This window comes from Mobula hypostoma, chromosome 17 (genome assembly GCF_963921235.1).
Source record: "Mobula hypostoma chromosome 17, sMobHyp1.1, whole genome shotgun sequence".
Taxonomy (NCBI): Eukaryota; Metazoa; Chordata; class Chondrichthyes; order Myliobatiformes; family Myliobatidae; genus Mobula; species Mobula hypostoma.
The window spans coordinates 6,809,482-6,824,760 of NC_086113.1; the positions used below are offsets into that span (position 1 = coordinate 6,809,482).

General features: G+C 42.7%; 1 protein-coding gene across 2 annotated transcripts in view; it reads right to left on the minus strand.

The window, feature by feature from the left end:
- Window positions 1-15,279, minus strand: part of azi2 (5-azacytidine induced 2) — an 88,304-nt gene that overhangs the window by 56,618 nt on the left and 16,407 nt on the right. For both annotated transcript variants that reach the window (XM_063069495.1, XM_063069496.1), the window contains exon 5: window positions 13,866-14,014. In XM_063069495.1, the coding sequence (XP_062925565.1) occupies window positions 13,866-14,014 (149 nt within the window). The remainder of the gene's footprint in view (window positions 1-13,865; window positions 14,015-15,279) is intronic.

The window sequence follows — 15,279 nt, forward strand, 5'->3', positions numbered from 1 at the left end:
TACATTTTCATTGAGTTATACTTATTGGTGGTGTTCGAAACCATTACAAAAAGGATCTTGAGTTGTAATCAACAGCTGATGATACAGACTTGTAATTTGAGTTTTTAAATTTCATTTAAAGGATGAGATCACCATCTAGTGGAAAGATGTAGAATAACAACATGTGTTCAACAGGTACCAGAAGTATACTAGCATTTCCCTATTTTCCCTCTCCCCCCTCCTCTTTTTGCATTCTGGCTCCCCTCTTACCCCTCCTCTTCTCCTCACCTGCCTACCCCATCCCCCTTAAATAAAATAAAATTCTGTTTTAACAGATTGAGCCTTCTTCTTCCCTTTCTTCCAGTCGTCTCCTATCAGATTCCTCCTTCAGCCCCTTAGCTTTTCCACCCATCGTCTCTCAACACCTCTCTTCACACCCTCCTCCACGCACTTGGCTTCACCCATCACCTCCTAGCCGATCCCAACCTTTATGCTATGGACCAATGCCATTAAGCAAGGGGTCCTTGGAACCCAGATTGGGAACCTCTGTTCCAGCTTGTCCTCCTTCCCCTCCCCCCACCTTCTGGCTTCTTTCCCCTTCCTTTCCAATCCTCATGAAGGATCTAGGCACAAAATATCGAACAACACACATCAAAGTTGTTGGTGAACGCAGCAGGCCAGGCAGCATCTTTAGGAAAAGGTGCAATCGACGTTTTGGGCCGAGACCCTTCGTCAGGACTAACTGAAAGAACAGCCAGTAAAAGATTTGAAAGTGGGAGGGGGAGGGAGAGATCCAAAATGATAGAAGAAGACAGGAGGGGGAGGGATGGAGCCAACAGCTGGACAGGTGATTGGCAAAAGGGATATGAGAGGATCATGGGATGGGAGGCCTAGGGAGAAAGACAAGGGGGGGGGGGACTCAGAGGATGGGCAAGGGGTATAGTGAGAGGGACAGAGGGAGAAAAAGGAGAGAGAGAAAAAGAATGTGTGTACATAAATAAATAACGGATGGGGTATGAGGGGGAGGTGGGGCATTAGCGGAAGTTTGAGAAGTCAATGTTCATGCCATCAGGTTGGAGGCTATCCAGACGGAATATAAGGTGTTGTTCCTCCAACCTGAGTGTGGCTTCATCTTTACAGTTGAGGAGGCCGTGGACAGACATATCAGAATGGGAATGGGACGTGGAATTAAAATGTGTGGAAACAAAATATCGAATGTTTATTCCTCTCCACAGATTCTACCTGACCTGCTGAGTTCCTCCAGCATTTTGTGTGTGCTACCAGAAACAGCAATGGTTGCAAAGCTATGAGCATACTATGTACTATGGCAACTTCTGCTCCCCCATGTTCAAATGCAGAAATTCAGACAACACAGATTACTCATAGCCAGCAGGCATGACCCATCCTAGAGTTCAATGAGAGTACAGAAACTCTCACTGGGTCAAACAGCATCAGCAGAGGAAAAAAGTGCAAGTAGACACTTTTGAGTTAAGACTCTGCATTGAGACTGAGAAGGAACGGGAAAGATTTCCAGTCTGTAGCAGTGGGAGGTGGGGGTTGGCAGATTAGGTTAGGTGCCAATAGGCAGATTCAACCAGGTGTGGGGGGGGAGAGAGTGGATTGAAGAGATGTACAAAAAGTGAAGAAAATTGGCTAGTCCTTTCTACTGGATGCCACAGTACAGTAGCCGTTAGCACAACACAATTACAGTTCAGGGAGTTCCGGAGTTTGGAGTTCAATTCCATCGCCATCTGTATGTTCTCCCTGTGAATCGCATGGAGTTCATCCTGGTGCTCTGGTTTCCACCCACAGTCCAAAGACATACTGGTGAGTAATTGGTCATTATAAATTGTCCTCTGTTTAGACTAGCGTTATATGGGTGGGTTGCTGGGCAATGCAGCTCATTGTACCAGAAGGGTTTGTTCTGCACTGTATCTTTAAGTAAATATGGATGAATGAACAGAAGACATACAGACAAAAATGGCCAGCATCTCTTGGGCTGTCCTAGGTGAATAGGACAGTACCAGAGATGTGGATCACCAGAAACTGGACAAGTCAATGATCATACCATTGGACAATAAGCTACCCAAGTGGTGTATGATGTTATTCTTCTCAGTTGTTTCTGACAAATTATACAGCAATGGAGAAGGCCAATGACAAACAGCAATTACCACAACACTTTACAGTGCACCAGCTGTGAGATCGGGGTCAATCCCTGGTGCTAATTCAAAGGAGAAGGCCTAGATAGAGTGGATGTGGAGAGAATGTTTCCTATAGTACGTGGGGTCTAGGATCAGAGAGCACAGCCAGAGAATAGAATGACATCTTTTGAGAACAGAAATTAGGATGAGTTTCTTTAGCCAGAGGATGGTAAATCTGTGAACTTCATTGCCACAGATGGCTGTGGTGGCCAGGACATTGGGTATATTTAAAGGAGCGATTGATAGGTTCTTGATATGTCAGGGTGTCAAAGGTTACGGGGACAAGGCAGGAGAATGAGGTTGAGAGAGAAAAGAAAATCAGCCAAGATGGAATGACAGAGCAGACTCGATGGGCCAAATAACCAAATTCTGCTTCTATCTTTATGGTCATATCCGTTACATCTACTGCTCCCAGTGTGGCCTCCAACTACATCGGTCAGACCCGATGCAGATTGAAGGAGTGCTTCTTCAAGCACCCGCATTCCACCTGCAATAAAAGGCAGGATTTCCCAGTGGCCATCCATTTCAAATACACTTCCCATTCCAACATGTCCGTCCATGGCCTCTTCTACTGCTATGAAGTCACACTGAGGTTGGAGGAGCAACACCTTATCTGAGCAGCCCCCAATCTGTAGCCATCATCATCAATTTCTCTGAAGTCTGGTCATTTTTCCCCAATCCCCCTTCTCTTTTTTCCCCCCATTCTCAATTCTAGCTCCCCTCTTACCCCTACTCTTCTCTTTACATGCCCACCTCTCTCCTTCCCTTTCTTCCATATTCCACTGTCCGCTCCTTTTTCTTTTACCTTTTCCCCTTACTTCCTCCCCCACCCACCCTCCTCACTTCAGCCCCCTTCTCATTTCAACACCTCCCCTTCTCACTTCAAAACCCCCTCTTCCACCCACCCTTCTCACTTTACCCCCTCTCCAAACTCTTCCTTCTCACTTTAAAACTCCTCCCCACCCACCCAACCTACCCCCACATCTCTTACCAGCTTGTACTCCTTCCCCTCCCCCTTCCTTTCCAGTCCTGAAGAAGTGTCTCAGCACTAAACATCAACTGTTTATTCCTCTCCAAAACTGCTGGCAGAACTGCTGAGTTATAGAAACATAGAAAGCCTACAGCACAATACAGGCACTTTGGCCCACAAAGCTGTGTTGAACATGTCCTTACGATAGAAATTACCTAGGGATACCCATAGCCCTCTATTTTTCTAAGCTCCATGTACCCATCCAGGAGTCTCTTAAAAGACCCTATCGTATCTGCCTCCACCACCATTGCCAGCAGCCCATTCCACGCACTCACGACTCTCTGCGTAAAAATCCTACCTCTGACATCTCCTCTGTACCTACTTCCAAGCACCTCTATCAAATCACCTCTCCTCCATTGCTCCAAGGAGAAAAGGCCGAGTTCACTCAACCTATTCTCATAAGGCATGCTCCCCAATCCAGGCAACATCCTTGCAAATCTCCTCTGCACCCTTTCTATGGTTTCCACATCCTTCCTTTAGTGAGGCAACCAGCACTGAGCACAGTATTCCAAGTGGGGTCTGACCAGGGTCCTATATAGCTGCAACATTACCTCTCGGCTCCTAAACTCAATCCCACAATTGATGAAGGCCAATGCACTGTATGCCTTCTTAACCACAGAGTCCACCTGCGTATAGTCTGCCATCATATTTGACTTACCAAAATGAACCACTTCACACTTATCTGGGTTGAACTCCATCTGCCACTTCTCAGCCCAGTTTTGCATCCTATCAATGTTCCGCTGTAACCTCTTACAGCCCTCCACACTATCCACACCACCCCCAACCTTTGTGTCATCAGCAAATTTACTAACTCATCCATCCACTTCTTCATCCAAGTCATTTATAAAAATCACAAACAGTAAGGGTCCCAGAAAAGATCCCCGAGGCACACAACCAGTCACCAACCTCCATGCAGAATATGACCTGTCTACAATCATTCTTTGTCATCTGTGGGCATACCAATTCTGGATCCACAAAGCAATGTCCCCATGGATCCCATGCCTCCTTACTTTCTCAATAAGCCTTGCATGGAGTACCTTATCAAATGCCTTGCTGAAATCTATATATACATCTACTGCTCTACCCTCAACAATGTGTTTAGTCACATCCTCAAAAAATTCAATCAGGCTCGTAAGGCACAACCTGCCTTTGACAAAACCATGCTGACTATACCTAATCATATTATACCTCTCCAAATGTTCATAAATCCTGCCTCTCAGGATCTTCTCCATCAACTCACCAACCACTGAAGTAAAACTCACTGGTCTATAATTTCCTGAGCTATCTCTACTCCCTTTCTTGAATAAGGGAACAACATCCGCAACCCTCCAATCCTCCAGAACCTCTCCTGTCCCCATTGATGATGCAAAGATCATCACCAGAGGCTCAGCAATCTCCTCCCTCACCTCCCACAGTAGCCTGGGGTACATCTCGTCCAGTCCCAGTGACTTATCCAACTTAATGCTTTCCAAAAGCTCTAGCACATTCCCTTTCTTAATATCTGTATGCTCAAGCTTTTCAGTCCACTGTAAATCATCCCTACAATTGCCAAGATCCTTTTCTGTAATGAATACTGAAGCAAAGTATTCATTAAGTACCTCCGCTATCTCCTCTAGTTCCATACACACTTTTCCACTGTTACACTTGATTGGTCCTATTCTCTCATGTCTTATCCTCTTGCTCTTCACATACTTGTAGAATGCCTTGCGGTTTTCCTTAATCCTTAATCCTGCGAAGGCCTTCTCACAGCCCCTTCTGGCTATCCTAATTTCATTCTTAAGCTCCTTCCTGCAGACCTTATAATCTTCAAGATTTCTATCATTACCTACTTTTTTGAACCTTTCGTAAGCTTTTCTTTTCTCCTTGACTAGATTTACAACAGCTTTTGTACACCACTGTTCCTGTACCCTACCATCCTTTCCCCATCTCATTGGAAAGTACCTATGCAGAACTCACGCAAATATCGCCTGAACATTTGCCACATTTCTTCCATACATTTCCCTGAGAACATCTGTTCCCAATTTATGCTTCCAAGTTCCTGCTTGACAGCCTCATATTTCCCCTTACTCCAATTAAACGCTTTCTGAACTTGTCTGTTCCTATCCCTCTCCATTGCAATGGTAAAGGAGATAGAATTGTAGTCGCTATCTCCAAAATGCTCTCCCACTGAGAGATCTGACACCTGACCAGGTTCATTTCCCAATACCAGATCAAGTACAGCCTCTCCTCTTGTAGGCTCATCTAGATATTGTGTCAAGAAATCTTCCTGAACACACCTAACAAACTCCACGCCATCTGAATCCCTCGCTCTCGGAAGATGCCAATCAATATTTGGGAAATTAAAATCTCCCACCATGACAACCCTGTTATTATTACACCTTTCCTGAATCTGTCTCCCTATCTGCTCCTCGATGTCCCTGTTACTATTGGGTGGTCTATAAAAAAGACCCAGTAGAGTTACTGACCCCCTTCCTGTTCCTAACTTCCACCCACAGAGACTCCGTAAACAATCCCTCCATGACTTCCTCCTTTTCTGCAGCTCTGACGCTATCTCTGATCAGCAGTGCCACGCCCCCACCTCTTTTGCCTCCCTCCCAGTCCTTTCTGAAACATCTAAAGCCTGGCACTCTAAGTAACCATTCCTGCCCCTGAGCCATCCAAGTCTCTGTAATGGCCATAACATCATATCTCCAAGTACTGATCCACGCTCTAAGCTCAACCTCTTTGTTTATGATACTGCTTGCATTAAAATAGACACATCTCAAACCATCGGTCTGAGCGCAACCCTTCTCTATCACCTGCCTATCCTCCTTCTCGCACTGTCTACAAGCTTTCTCTATTTGTGAGCCAATCTCCCTTTCCTCCATTACTTCAGTTCGGTTCCCACTCCCCAATAATTCTAGTTTAAACTCTCCCCAATAGCCTTAGCAAACCTCTTCGCCAGGATATTGGTCCCCCACGGATTCAAGTGCAACCTGTCCTTTTTGTTCAGGTCACACCTGCCTCAAAAGAGGTCTCAGTGATCCAGAAATATGAATCCCTGCCCCCTGCTCCAATCCCTCAGCAATGCATTTATCCTCCACTTCATTCTATTCCTGTACTCACTGTCACGTAGCACAGGCAGTAATCCTGAGATTACTACCTTTGAGGTCCTGCTTCTCAAATTCCTTCCTTACCCCCTGTAGTCTGTTTTCAGGACCTCCTCCCTTTTCCGATCTATACCAATATGTATCACGACTTCCGGGTGTTCGCCTTCCCACTTCAGGATATTGTAGACGTGATCAGAAACATCCCAGACCCTGGCACCTGGGAGGCAAACTACCATCTGTGCTTCTTTCCTGCATCCACAGAATCGCCTGTCTGACCCCCTCACTATAGAGTCCCCTATCACTGCTGCCATCCTCTTCCTTTCCCTACCCTTCTGAGCCACAGGGACAGACTCTGTGCCAGAGGCACAGCCACTGTTGCTTCCTCCAGGTAGGCCACCCCCCTCAATAGTACTCAAATAGGACTACTTATTGTTAAGGGGGACAGCCAAAGGGGTACTCTCTAGCATCTGACTCTTGCCCTTCCCTCTCCTGACTGCTACCCACTTATCTGTCTCCCAAGGCCCCGGTGTGACTACTTGCCTACAGCTCCTATCTATCACCTCCTCACACTCCCTGACCAGACGAAGGTCATCGAACTGCATCTCCAGTTCGCTAACCCGATCCCCAAGGAGCTGCAGCTGAACGCACCTGGAACAGATGTAGCTGTCCAGGAAGCTGGGAGCCTCCAGGGCTTCCCATATCTGACACCGAGCACAGAACACCAGCTTCACATACATACTTCCTGTCTGTATTTAAGTCCTTCCACCATTTTGTGTGTGTTCCAGCATTTGCAGAATCTCATATTTAGGTTTTGTTGCCTTAACTCATTGGAGTTCCTCCAATATTTTGCGTACTACTCAATAACATGACAGATTTTTTTTTTCCCCTAGTCTGAAAATGAAGTAGTTCAAAATGAAACAGGAAGCTGAATTTAAATTAGCCAACTCATTCCTCATACGTTCATTATCAGCAATGATAGATTGCAAAGCATCATCAAAAGACGTGCAATGGAAAAGCAATGGCTGACATTCAAGGAACTCCAAGTTACACATTTTGCCTGCATAAAAATACATAGAAAGGAGACCCAACAATGGGTAACCAACATGAAGGATAGTATCAGATCCCAAGAGGAATTCTATAATATTGCCAGACAAAGAAAACAACTTTCAAGAACAGGGAACAGTATGGACAGTTTCGACCTCTGTAAGGAAGCAAAAAAATTAATTAAAAGAGCCAAAGTGAGATTGAAATTACAGTGGATTCCAGTTAATTGGCTATCAGTTAATCAGGATAGCCAGTTATTTGGGACAACTCTTAACTAACAAAAACTAAATCAAGAAAATAGCCAGGATTCTCTGTTTATTTGGAACACTATTCTGCTTAATTGGGTTGGGGGACCGCTGCTGAACAGTTTCTAACTAGTGTCAGTCGCGTGCACTTGCGTGGCCGTTAGAAACTACTCCATATTTAGAACAATCAGTTTTTAAAGAGCGTCAGTTGGTTTGCGATTGTGTTTAAAAAAGTGATTATTTTCGACAAGAAATAAGCAGTGAGACAATTCAGAACTGCTTCACTCACCACGGTTTCAAGTATTCAGGCTTGGAGATGCTGGAGAAGGCCAGGAGTGAAAGTGAAATTATTTCACTACTACAAATAGTCAGGAATTTCTAAGGTATTGACAATCATCTTGATTGTTACAATAAAAATGAAGATTTGCAGAATGCAATTGTCTAAAATATTGTATGAAAGTAGTCCATCATTTGCACAAGGTACCTGTGCTGATTTTGGTCATTTACAGTCAATCAAAAGAATAAACTAAACCTCAGTCAATAACTATTAGGAAAAAAAACAGTTTTATAGTACTGTAGAGGTATTGGTAGTGTTCTAATTTGTTCTGTATTTCATTCAAATACATAACTTGCTACTCAGCTAATAGTAGTTTATCTTCTTCTGCCTTTTAATTATTTCCATGAAATTTTGGCTAATTGGGGCAGCTGTTTCATTGGGTCAAAATATACTGGATCTGATCTGTCCCTATTAGGTGGCATCCACTATATAGGGAATATGAAAAAGAAAGGATTATGAATCAATTGGAGTACTGTGCATACACAATAGGAGGGTCCCTGCGCAAGTCCAACAAAGAGCTTGAAAAAGCAGCAACTTTTTTGACAGGAGTAATTAGATGCAGATGCAGCAGGAGCATTCTCACAGAGATACGACAAAGAACTTTTAAAAACACAGTGTCTATAAAAGAGAGGTACTGCCAAGAGGAGCAGCCATTGTCAGAGTAGTTTTGAGTTAGAGTAGTAAAGCTTTGGCTCAGCAAGGCTTCAGCGAGAACAAGCGGAGGCTCAGAAAGTTCATTCCTTATTCAATGCTAGAGAGAATAGAGGATATGTCTGCAGAGCCAGTGTTCTGTTCTGGGTGTCAGATGTGGGATTTTCAGGAGACTCCCAGCCTCCTCAATGAAAAGGTGCATTGAGATGCAGCTCCTCAGAGACAGTATTAGGGAACTAGAGCTGCAGCTTGATGATCTTCAGCTTGTTAGGGAAAGTGAGAGACAGGAGCTACAGGAAGGTAGTCACCCCTGTGACAACAGGAGACAGATAAATAAGAGATAGAGGAATAAGTTCTCAAATGGCAGGGATAGGCAACCATGGCTGAGAAAGGAGCTTAAGGACTGCACAGAAGCCAAGGAAAGGGCATATAACATAGCAAAAGAGAGCGAGAAGTTGGATGATTGAGAAGCTTTTAAAATCCAACAAAAGGCAACTAAAGCAGCTATAAGGGAAAAGATGAATTATGTGGGTAGAATAGCCAATAATATAGAGCAGGATACTAGAAGTGTTTTTCAGTTATATAAATTGTAAAAGGGAGGTGATAGTTGATATTGGACCACTGGAAAATGATGCTGATGTGGTAGTAATGGGGGACAAACAAAATGGCAGATGAACTTAATGGGTACTTTGCATCTGTCTTCATTGTGGAAGACACTCACAGTGCGCCAGAAGTCCATGAGTGTCAGGGAGCATGAGTGAATACCATTGCTGTTACAAAGGAAAAAGTGTTAGGCAAACTCAAAGGTCTTAAGGTGGATAAGTCACCTGGACCAGGTGGACTACATCCCAGTCGAAACAGCTGAAGAGATAACTGATGCATTCGTCATGATCTTTCAAGAATCACTTAATTCTGGCATGGTCCCGGAGGTCTGCAAGATTGCAAATGTCACTCCACTCTCTAGAAGGGAGGAAGGCACAATAAAGGAAATTATAGGCAAGTTAGCCTAACCCCAGTGGTTGGGTAAGTGTTAGAGTCTATTACTGAGGATGAGGTCTCGAGGTATTTGGAGACTAATGATAAAATAGGTCAAAGTTAGCATGGTTTCTGTAATGAGAAATCTTGCCTGACAAATCTGTTAGAGTTCTTCGAGCAAGTAACAAGCAGGGTGGACAAAGGAGAGGCAGTGGATGTCATTTACTTGAATTTTCAGAAGACGATTGATAAGGTGCCACAAATGAGGCTGGTTAACAAGATAAAATCCTATGGCGTTACATGGAATATATAGGCATAGATAGCAAAATGGCTGACAGACAGGAAGCAATTAGTGGGAATAAAAGGGGCCTTTCTGTTTGGCTGCCAGTGACTAATGGTGTTCCACAGGGGTCAGTATTGGGACCCCTACTTTTCACATTGTTTGCCAATGATTTGGATAATGAAATTGATGGTCTTGTGGCAAAGTTTGCGTATGATACAAAGACAGGTGGAGGGGTAGATAGTGCTGAGGAAGCAAAGCGACTTCGACAAATTGAAAGAATAGGCAAAAAAGTTGCAGATGGAATACAGTGCTGGGAAATATATGATAATGCATTTTGATAAAAGGAACAATAGTGCAGACTATTATCTAAATGGGGAGAAGATTCAAACATCAGGGATGCAGAGGGACTTAGAAGTCCTCGTGCAAGACTCCCAGAAGGTTAATTTACAGGTTGAGTCTGTGGTAAAGAAGGCAAATACAATTTTGGCATTTATTTCAAGGGAAATAGAATATAAAAACAAGGAGATAATGCTGAGGCTTTATTAGACACTAGTCAGGCTGCACTTGAGTACTATCAATAGTTTTGGGCCCCAATTCTCAGAAGGGATGTGAAATCATTAGGGAGAGTCCAGAGGAGATTCAAGAGGATGATTCTGGGAATAAAGGGGTTAACAAATGAGAAGCATTTGGCAGCTTTGGGATTGTACTCACGGGAATTTAGAAGAGAGGATCTCATTGTAATCTACTGAATGGAGAAAGGCCTAGATAGGGTGAATGTGGAGAGGATGTTTCCTATGGTGCGGGTATCCAGAACTAGAGGGCACGGCCTCAAAACTGAGGGGCGGCCCTTTAGAACAGAGGTAAGGAGGACTTTTTTTGCCAGACAGTAATAAACCTGTGGAATGTTCTGCACAGATGTGGTGGAGGCCAAGTCTCTGCATATATTTAAGGCAGAAGTTGATCTTTCCTGATCGGACAGGCCACCAAAGGATATGGGGAGATGACAGGTGTATGGGGCTGAGCGGGATCTGGGATCAACCAGGATGGAATGGCGGAGTAAACTCGATGGGCTGAAAGGCCTAATTCTAAGTCCCCTACAAGTAAATGCATGAAGGAGAGCTGGGAAATGGCAGAGTGGTTAACACAGACATGCTTATATGGGGTGGGTTGGTTGTGCAGCAGTTAGCGTTACGCTCTAAAGCATCAGCAACTTGAGGTTCAATTCCCGCTGCTGTCTGTAAGAAGTTTGTACATTCTCCTCATGACCACATTGATTTCTTCTGGGCACTCTTGTTTCCTCCCACATTCCACAGAAGTATGGGTTAGAGTTATTAAGTTGTAGGCACCAGAAGCATAGTGACAGTTGTAGACTACCCAGTACAATCCTCCGTGAAGTGATTTGATTTGATGCAAAACGACGTATTTCACTGTATGTTTCAATGTTTCATTTTACATGTGACAAATAAAAGTTAATCTCTTTAAATGACATAGACATTAGTATTGTTTTCACTGGACATGAGCCAAGTAATTTTCCAAGCATGTTAAGGAACAAATAAATGCAAGGAACTACAAGAAAGTAGCATTAATAAGATTATGGTGCAGGAGAAATGAATTGCATTCAAAGCTGATAAGTGAACAGGGCCTGATAATTTACATCCCTTAAAGAAAAGAGCCAAGGAAATATTGGATGCGTTAGTTATTATTCAGAAGAATTCTGCACATTTATAGATATGTTTCTGCAGGTTGGAGGGTAGTAAACATAATCCCACTTTTTAAAAAGGAGTCAGGGAGAAAACAAGAAACCACAGACCAGTGTAAATAGTGTTTATAAAGGAGGAGATGACAGAACATTTAGGAAACATGGCAAATGTTTTGCCTATGACCACAAGAAACTGAAAAGAGTTGCAGACGCAGCCTAGCGCATCATGGAAACCAGCCACCCCACCCCCCCGCCACAGACACAAGTCAATACTTCTCACTGCCTCAGTAAATCACCCAACATAATTAAAGACCCCACTCCCCCCAAATGTTCTCTCTTTTCCCCTCTCCTATCGGGCAGACAACACAAAAGCATGTACCAACAGGCTCAAGGACAGCTTCTACCCAGCAGCTATAGGACTACTGAACGATTCCCTAGTATGATAAGGTGCACTCTTAACCTTATAACGTACAGTACTTTGTTATTGTCTGAACCCTGCCAGCTGCTTGCACTGCACTTTTGCTGTTCTGTAACAATTCATTTTGCATTCTTTGATGTTTACCCTTGTTCTGCTTTCTTGCACTGTTATAATGACCTGATCCTTTTTAGACAGTATGCAAGATGAGTTTTCTCACTATCTCAGTAAATGTGACAATAAGCCAATTTACCAATAGCAACACAAATGTCTGAAAGGAAAATAATGTTTGACATACCTACCAGACGAGTACTTCCCCCTATCAGTATGTCGTCGTGAGAAGGTTAAAGGACTACCATTGGATGCGCTATATTCAATTTGTAGAAAAGTTCTTTAAAGACTCTTTTTTTAGATTATGAGGACACTCAGTCCTCGTTTATTGCCATTTAGAAATGCATGCATTAATGTATCTTGGGCAAAATTAAATTGATGGTATGGGTGGAAATGCAATAGCATGAACTGAAGATACTGAATGGGAATAAATGAGTTTTTGGGGGGGTAACATGCAGTAACCACTGTTGACCCATGTGGATCAGTGCCTGGACTCTAGTTCCTCAATGATTTGGATTACACCAGATGTAATGCTTCAAAGCTTACTGACAACACTAAAATAGGTGAGGTTATAAATGTAAGTAAGATGAACAGATTTTGATAGAGTGCATAAAAACAGATTACATCAGTATAATAGAGATAAATGTGAATTTAAACACTTGCATGGGAAAACAACCCATATTGTTAATAGAGCATTAGACACGACAGTAAGGATGTCTAGAACGAAGGGCTATTGTCACAGTTTACAAGGCAAAAGATGTGGAACTATTTGAGAAGAAATTTCCTCATCACTGTGAATTCACTACCAAAGAGAAAAAGAGGCCAAATTGCCAAATACTTTTAAGGTGGATAAATTTCCAAACACAAAATATGATATGTTGAGATGTTGAATAGTGAAGAGGCTCAAGAGGGCAAATTAGTTATTTTATTTTTAATTTTTAATTTCGGGCTCTCCTAATCCTGCTACAACGTTTCTTTATTGAGCAGTTTCTCTTAGATCTTCTTCTAGACCATAAGACCATAAAATACAAGAGCAGAAGTACGTAACCTGATTATATTAAATGCAGGAGAAAAGGAACAGGAATAAATGTGTTTACTCATGTTACATACTTTATTATTTGGCCTGTTGAGTCTACTCTGCCATTTCATCATGGCTGATCCATTTCCCTCTTCGTCCCAATCTCCTACCTTTTCCTCATATTCCTTCATGCCCTGACCAATCAAAAATCTATCAACCTCTGCCTTAAATATACCCAAAGACTTTGACTTCACAACCGCCTGTGGCAACGAATTCCACAGATTCAGCCGCCTCTGGCTAAAGAAATTCCTCTTCATCTCTGTTCTAAAAGGGTGTCCCTCTATTTTGAAGTTGTGACTTCTGGACTTAGACTCCCCTGCCATAGGAAACATCCTCTCCACACCCACTCTGTAGAGTCCTTTCAACATTCAATAGGTTTCAATAAGATCCTTATCCTTACTTTTTAATCCCTATTTCCTAAATTTAATACAATCACATTTCCCTGTCAGATTGGCAAGTTTACTTGCTCTGCCCTTCCTCACTGGATTGCATTTTTGCAACATCCTTATTTTAAACAGTTCTGAGGAAGAATCTTCACATTGCTCCTGTCTTGTGTTACAATGCCGAGACACAGAAAATTTTCTATACTTTCATCGTGCAATAAATGTTAGAAAAGTAAAGATTTTTGTCTTTAAATTCATACTTTAAGGTACAGTACCTTTTTAAAACTTGATTTATGGAAAATAATTCCACAATTAAACATAAAAAGCCATAAACCTTCAATTTACCTTCAGTTTATAATTTTGTAGCTCTTCTCTTAGGAAAGCGCACTCTTGTTTAAGAATTTCCAGTTGTTGGTTCAAGGTATGCACTTTTATTTCATTACTTGATTTGTCTAACTCCCAGGAATTATGGGTTTTGTTCAGATCATCCATCACTACAATGCAATAAAAAATACTATAAAATACTTAAACAAAATACTACAGATTCTGCAAATATGAAATGCGAATGGAATACGACCACAAGAAATACTCAGATCTGCCAGCATCTGTAATGAAAGAAACAGAGTTAACTCTATGTTTTGATTGCGTTTTACCAAGACAAGTGCTAAAGTTTACTGAGCTTCATTTCCTTTTCTTCAGTTGTTTACACACAACATATCCAATCCCTCCATGTTTATTTTACCCTCCAAAGAGATTTAACTTCTGTATACATCGTATCAGTTATTGTAACTCTTTATGGCATCATCAGTCAGAGTTCAATTCCTGTCACTGTTTGTAAGTGGATTGTGTGTTCGCCTTGTGACCTCATGAGTTTCCTTCCATATTCCAACAACATACAGTTCAGCGTCAATCCATGACCTCCTCTTGTGCCAAGTTAAGGCCACTTCAGAGTGGAGGACCAACACCTTATATTACATCTGGGTAGCCTCCAACCTGATGACATGAATATCAATATCTCTTTCCAGTTAACAAAAATTCCCCTCCCCTATTCCCCACTCTTGCCCTTATACTGCTCATCTGCCTATTACTTCCCACTGGTCTCCCTCCACCTTCCTATGGTGGACTCTCCCCTCTGATCAGATTTTTTCTTCACTAGCCCTTGACCTTTTCAACCCGGCTTCACCTTCTAACTAGACCCTTTCCCCTCCCCCCCACACCTTTTAATCAGGTATCTCACCCCTTCCCTCTCAGTCCTAACGAAGGCTCTCAGCCCTAACCGTGGACAGTTTATTCATTTCCATCAACGCTGACTGACCTGCTGAGTTCCTCCAGCATTTCAAGACCATATGAGTAAAAGACATAGGTGTGTTGCTCTGGATTTCCAGCTTCTGCAGACTTTCTCCTGTTTACAGTTTAGTACATTGCAGGCATGCAAGTTTGTTGCCAGAGGTATGGCAACACTTGTTGGTTGCCTCCAGCATACCCTCTGATGGTGTTGGTCACTGACACGAACGATATATTTTACTTTAAGTTTCAATACACATGTGACAAATAATGCTACTCTTCCACTACTTCATGTTAAGAGTTTACTGAAAGCTTTCATTTCCTTAACAATACCATGAGAACTACTGTACTACTTCAGAGAAAAAATGTATAGAAATACACCAACCTGCTGAAGTGTACCGGGTTGAACTTGTATAGAACTTAGAGATGACCTGTGATCGAGGCAATGCACTGGCACCAAGTTTTGAAATAAAGC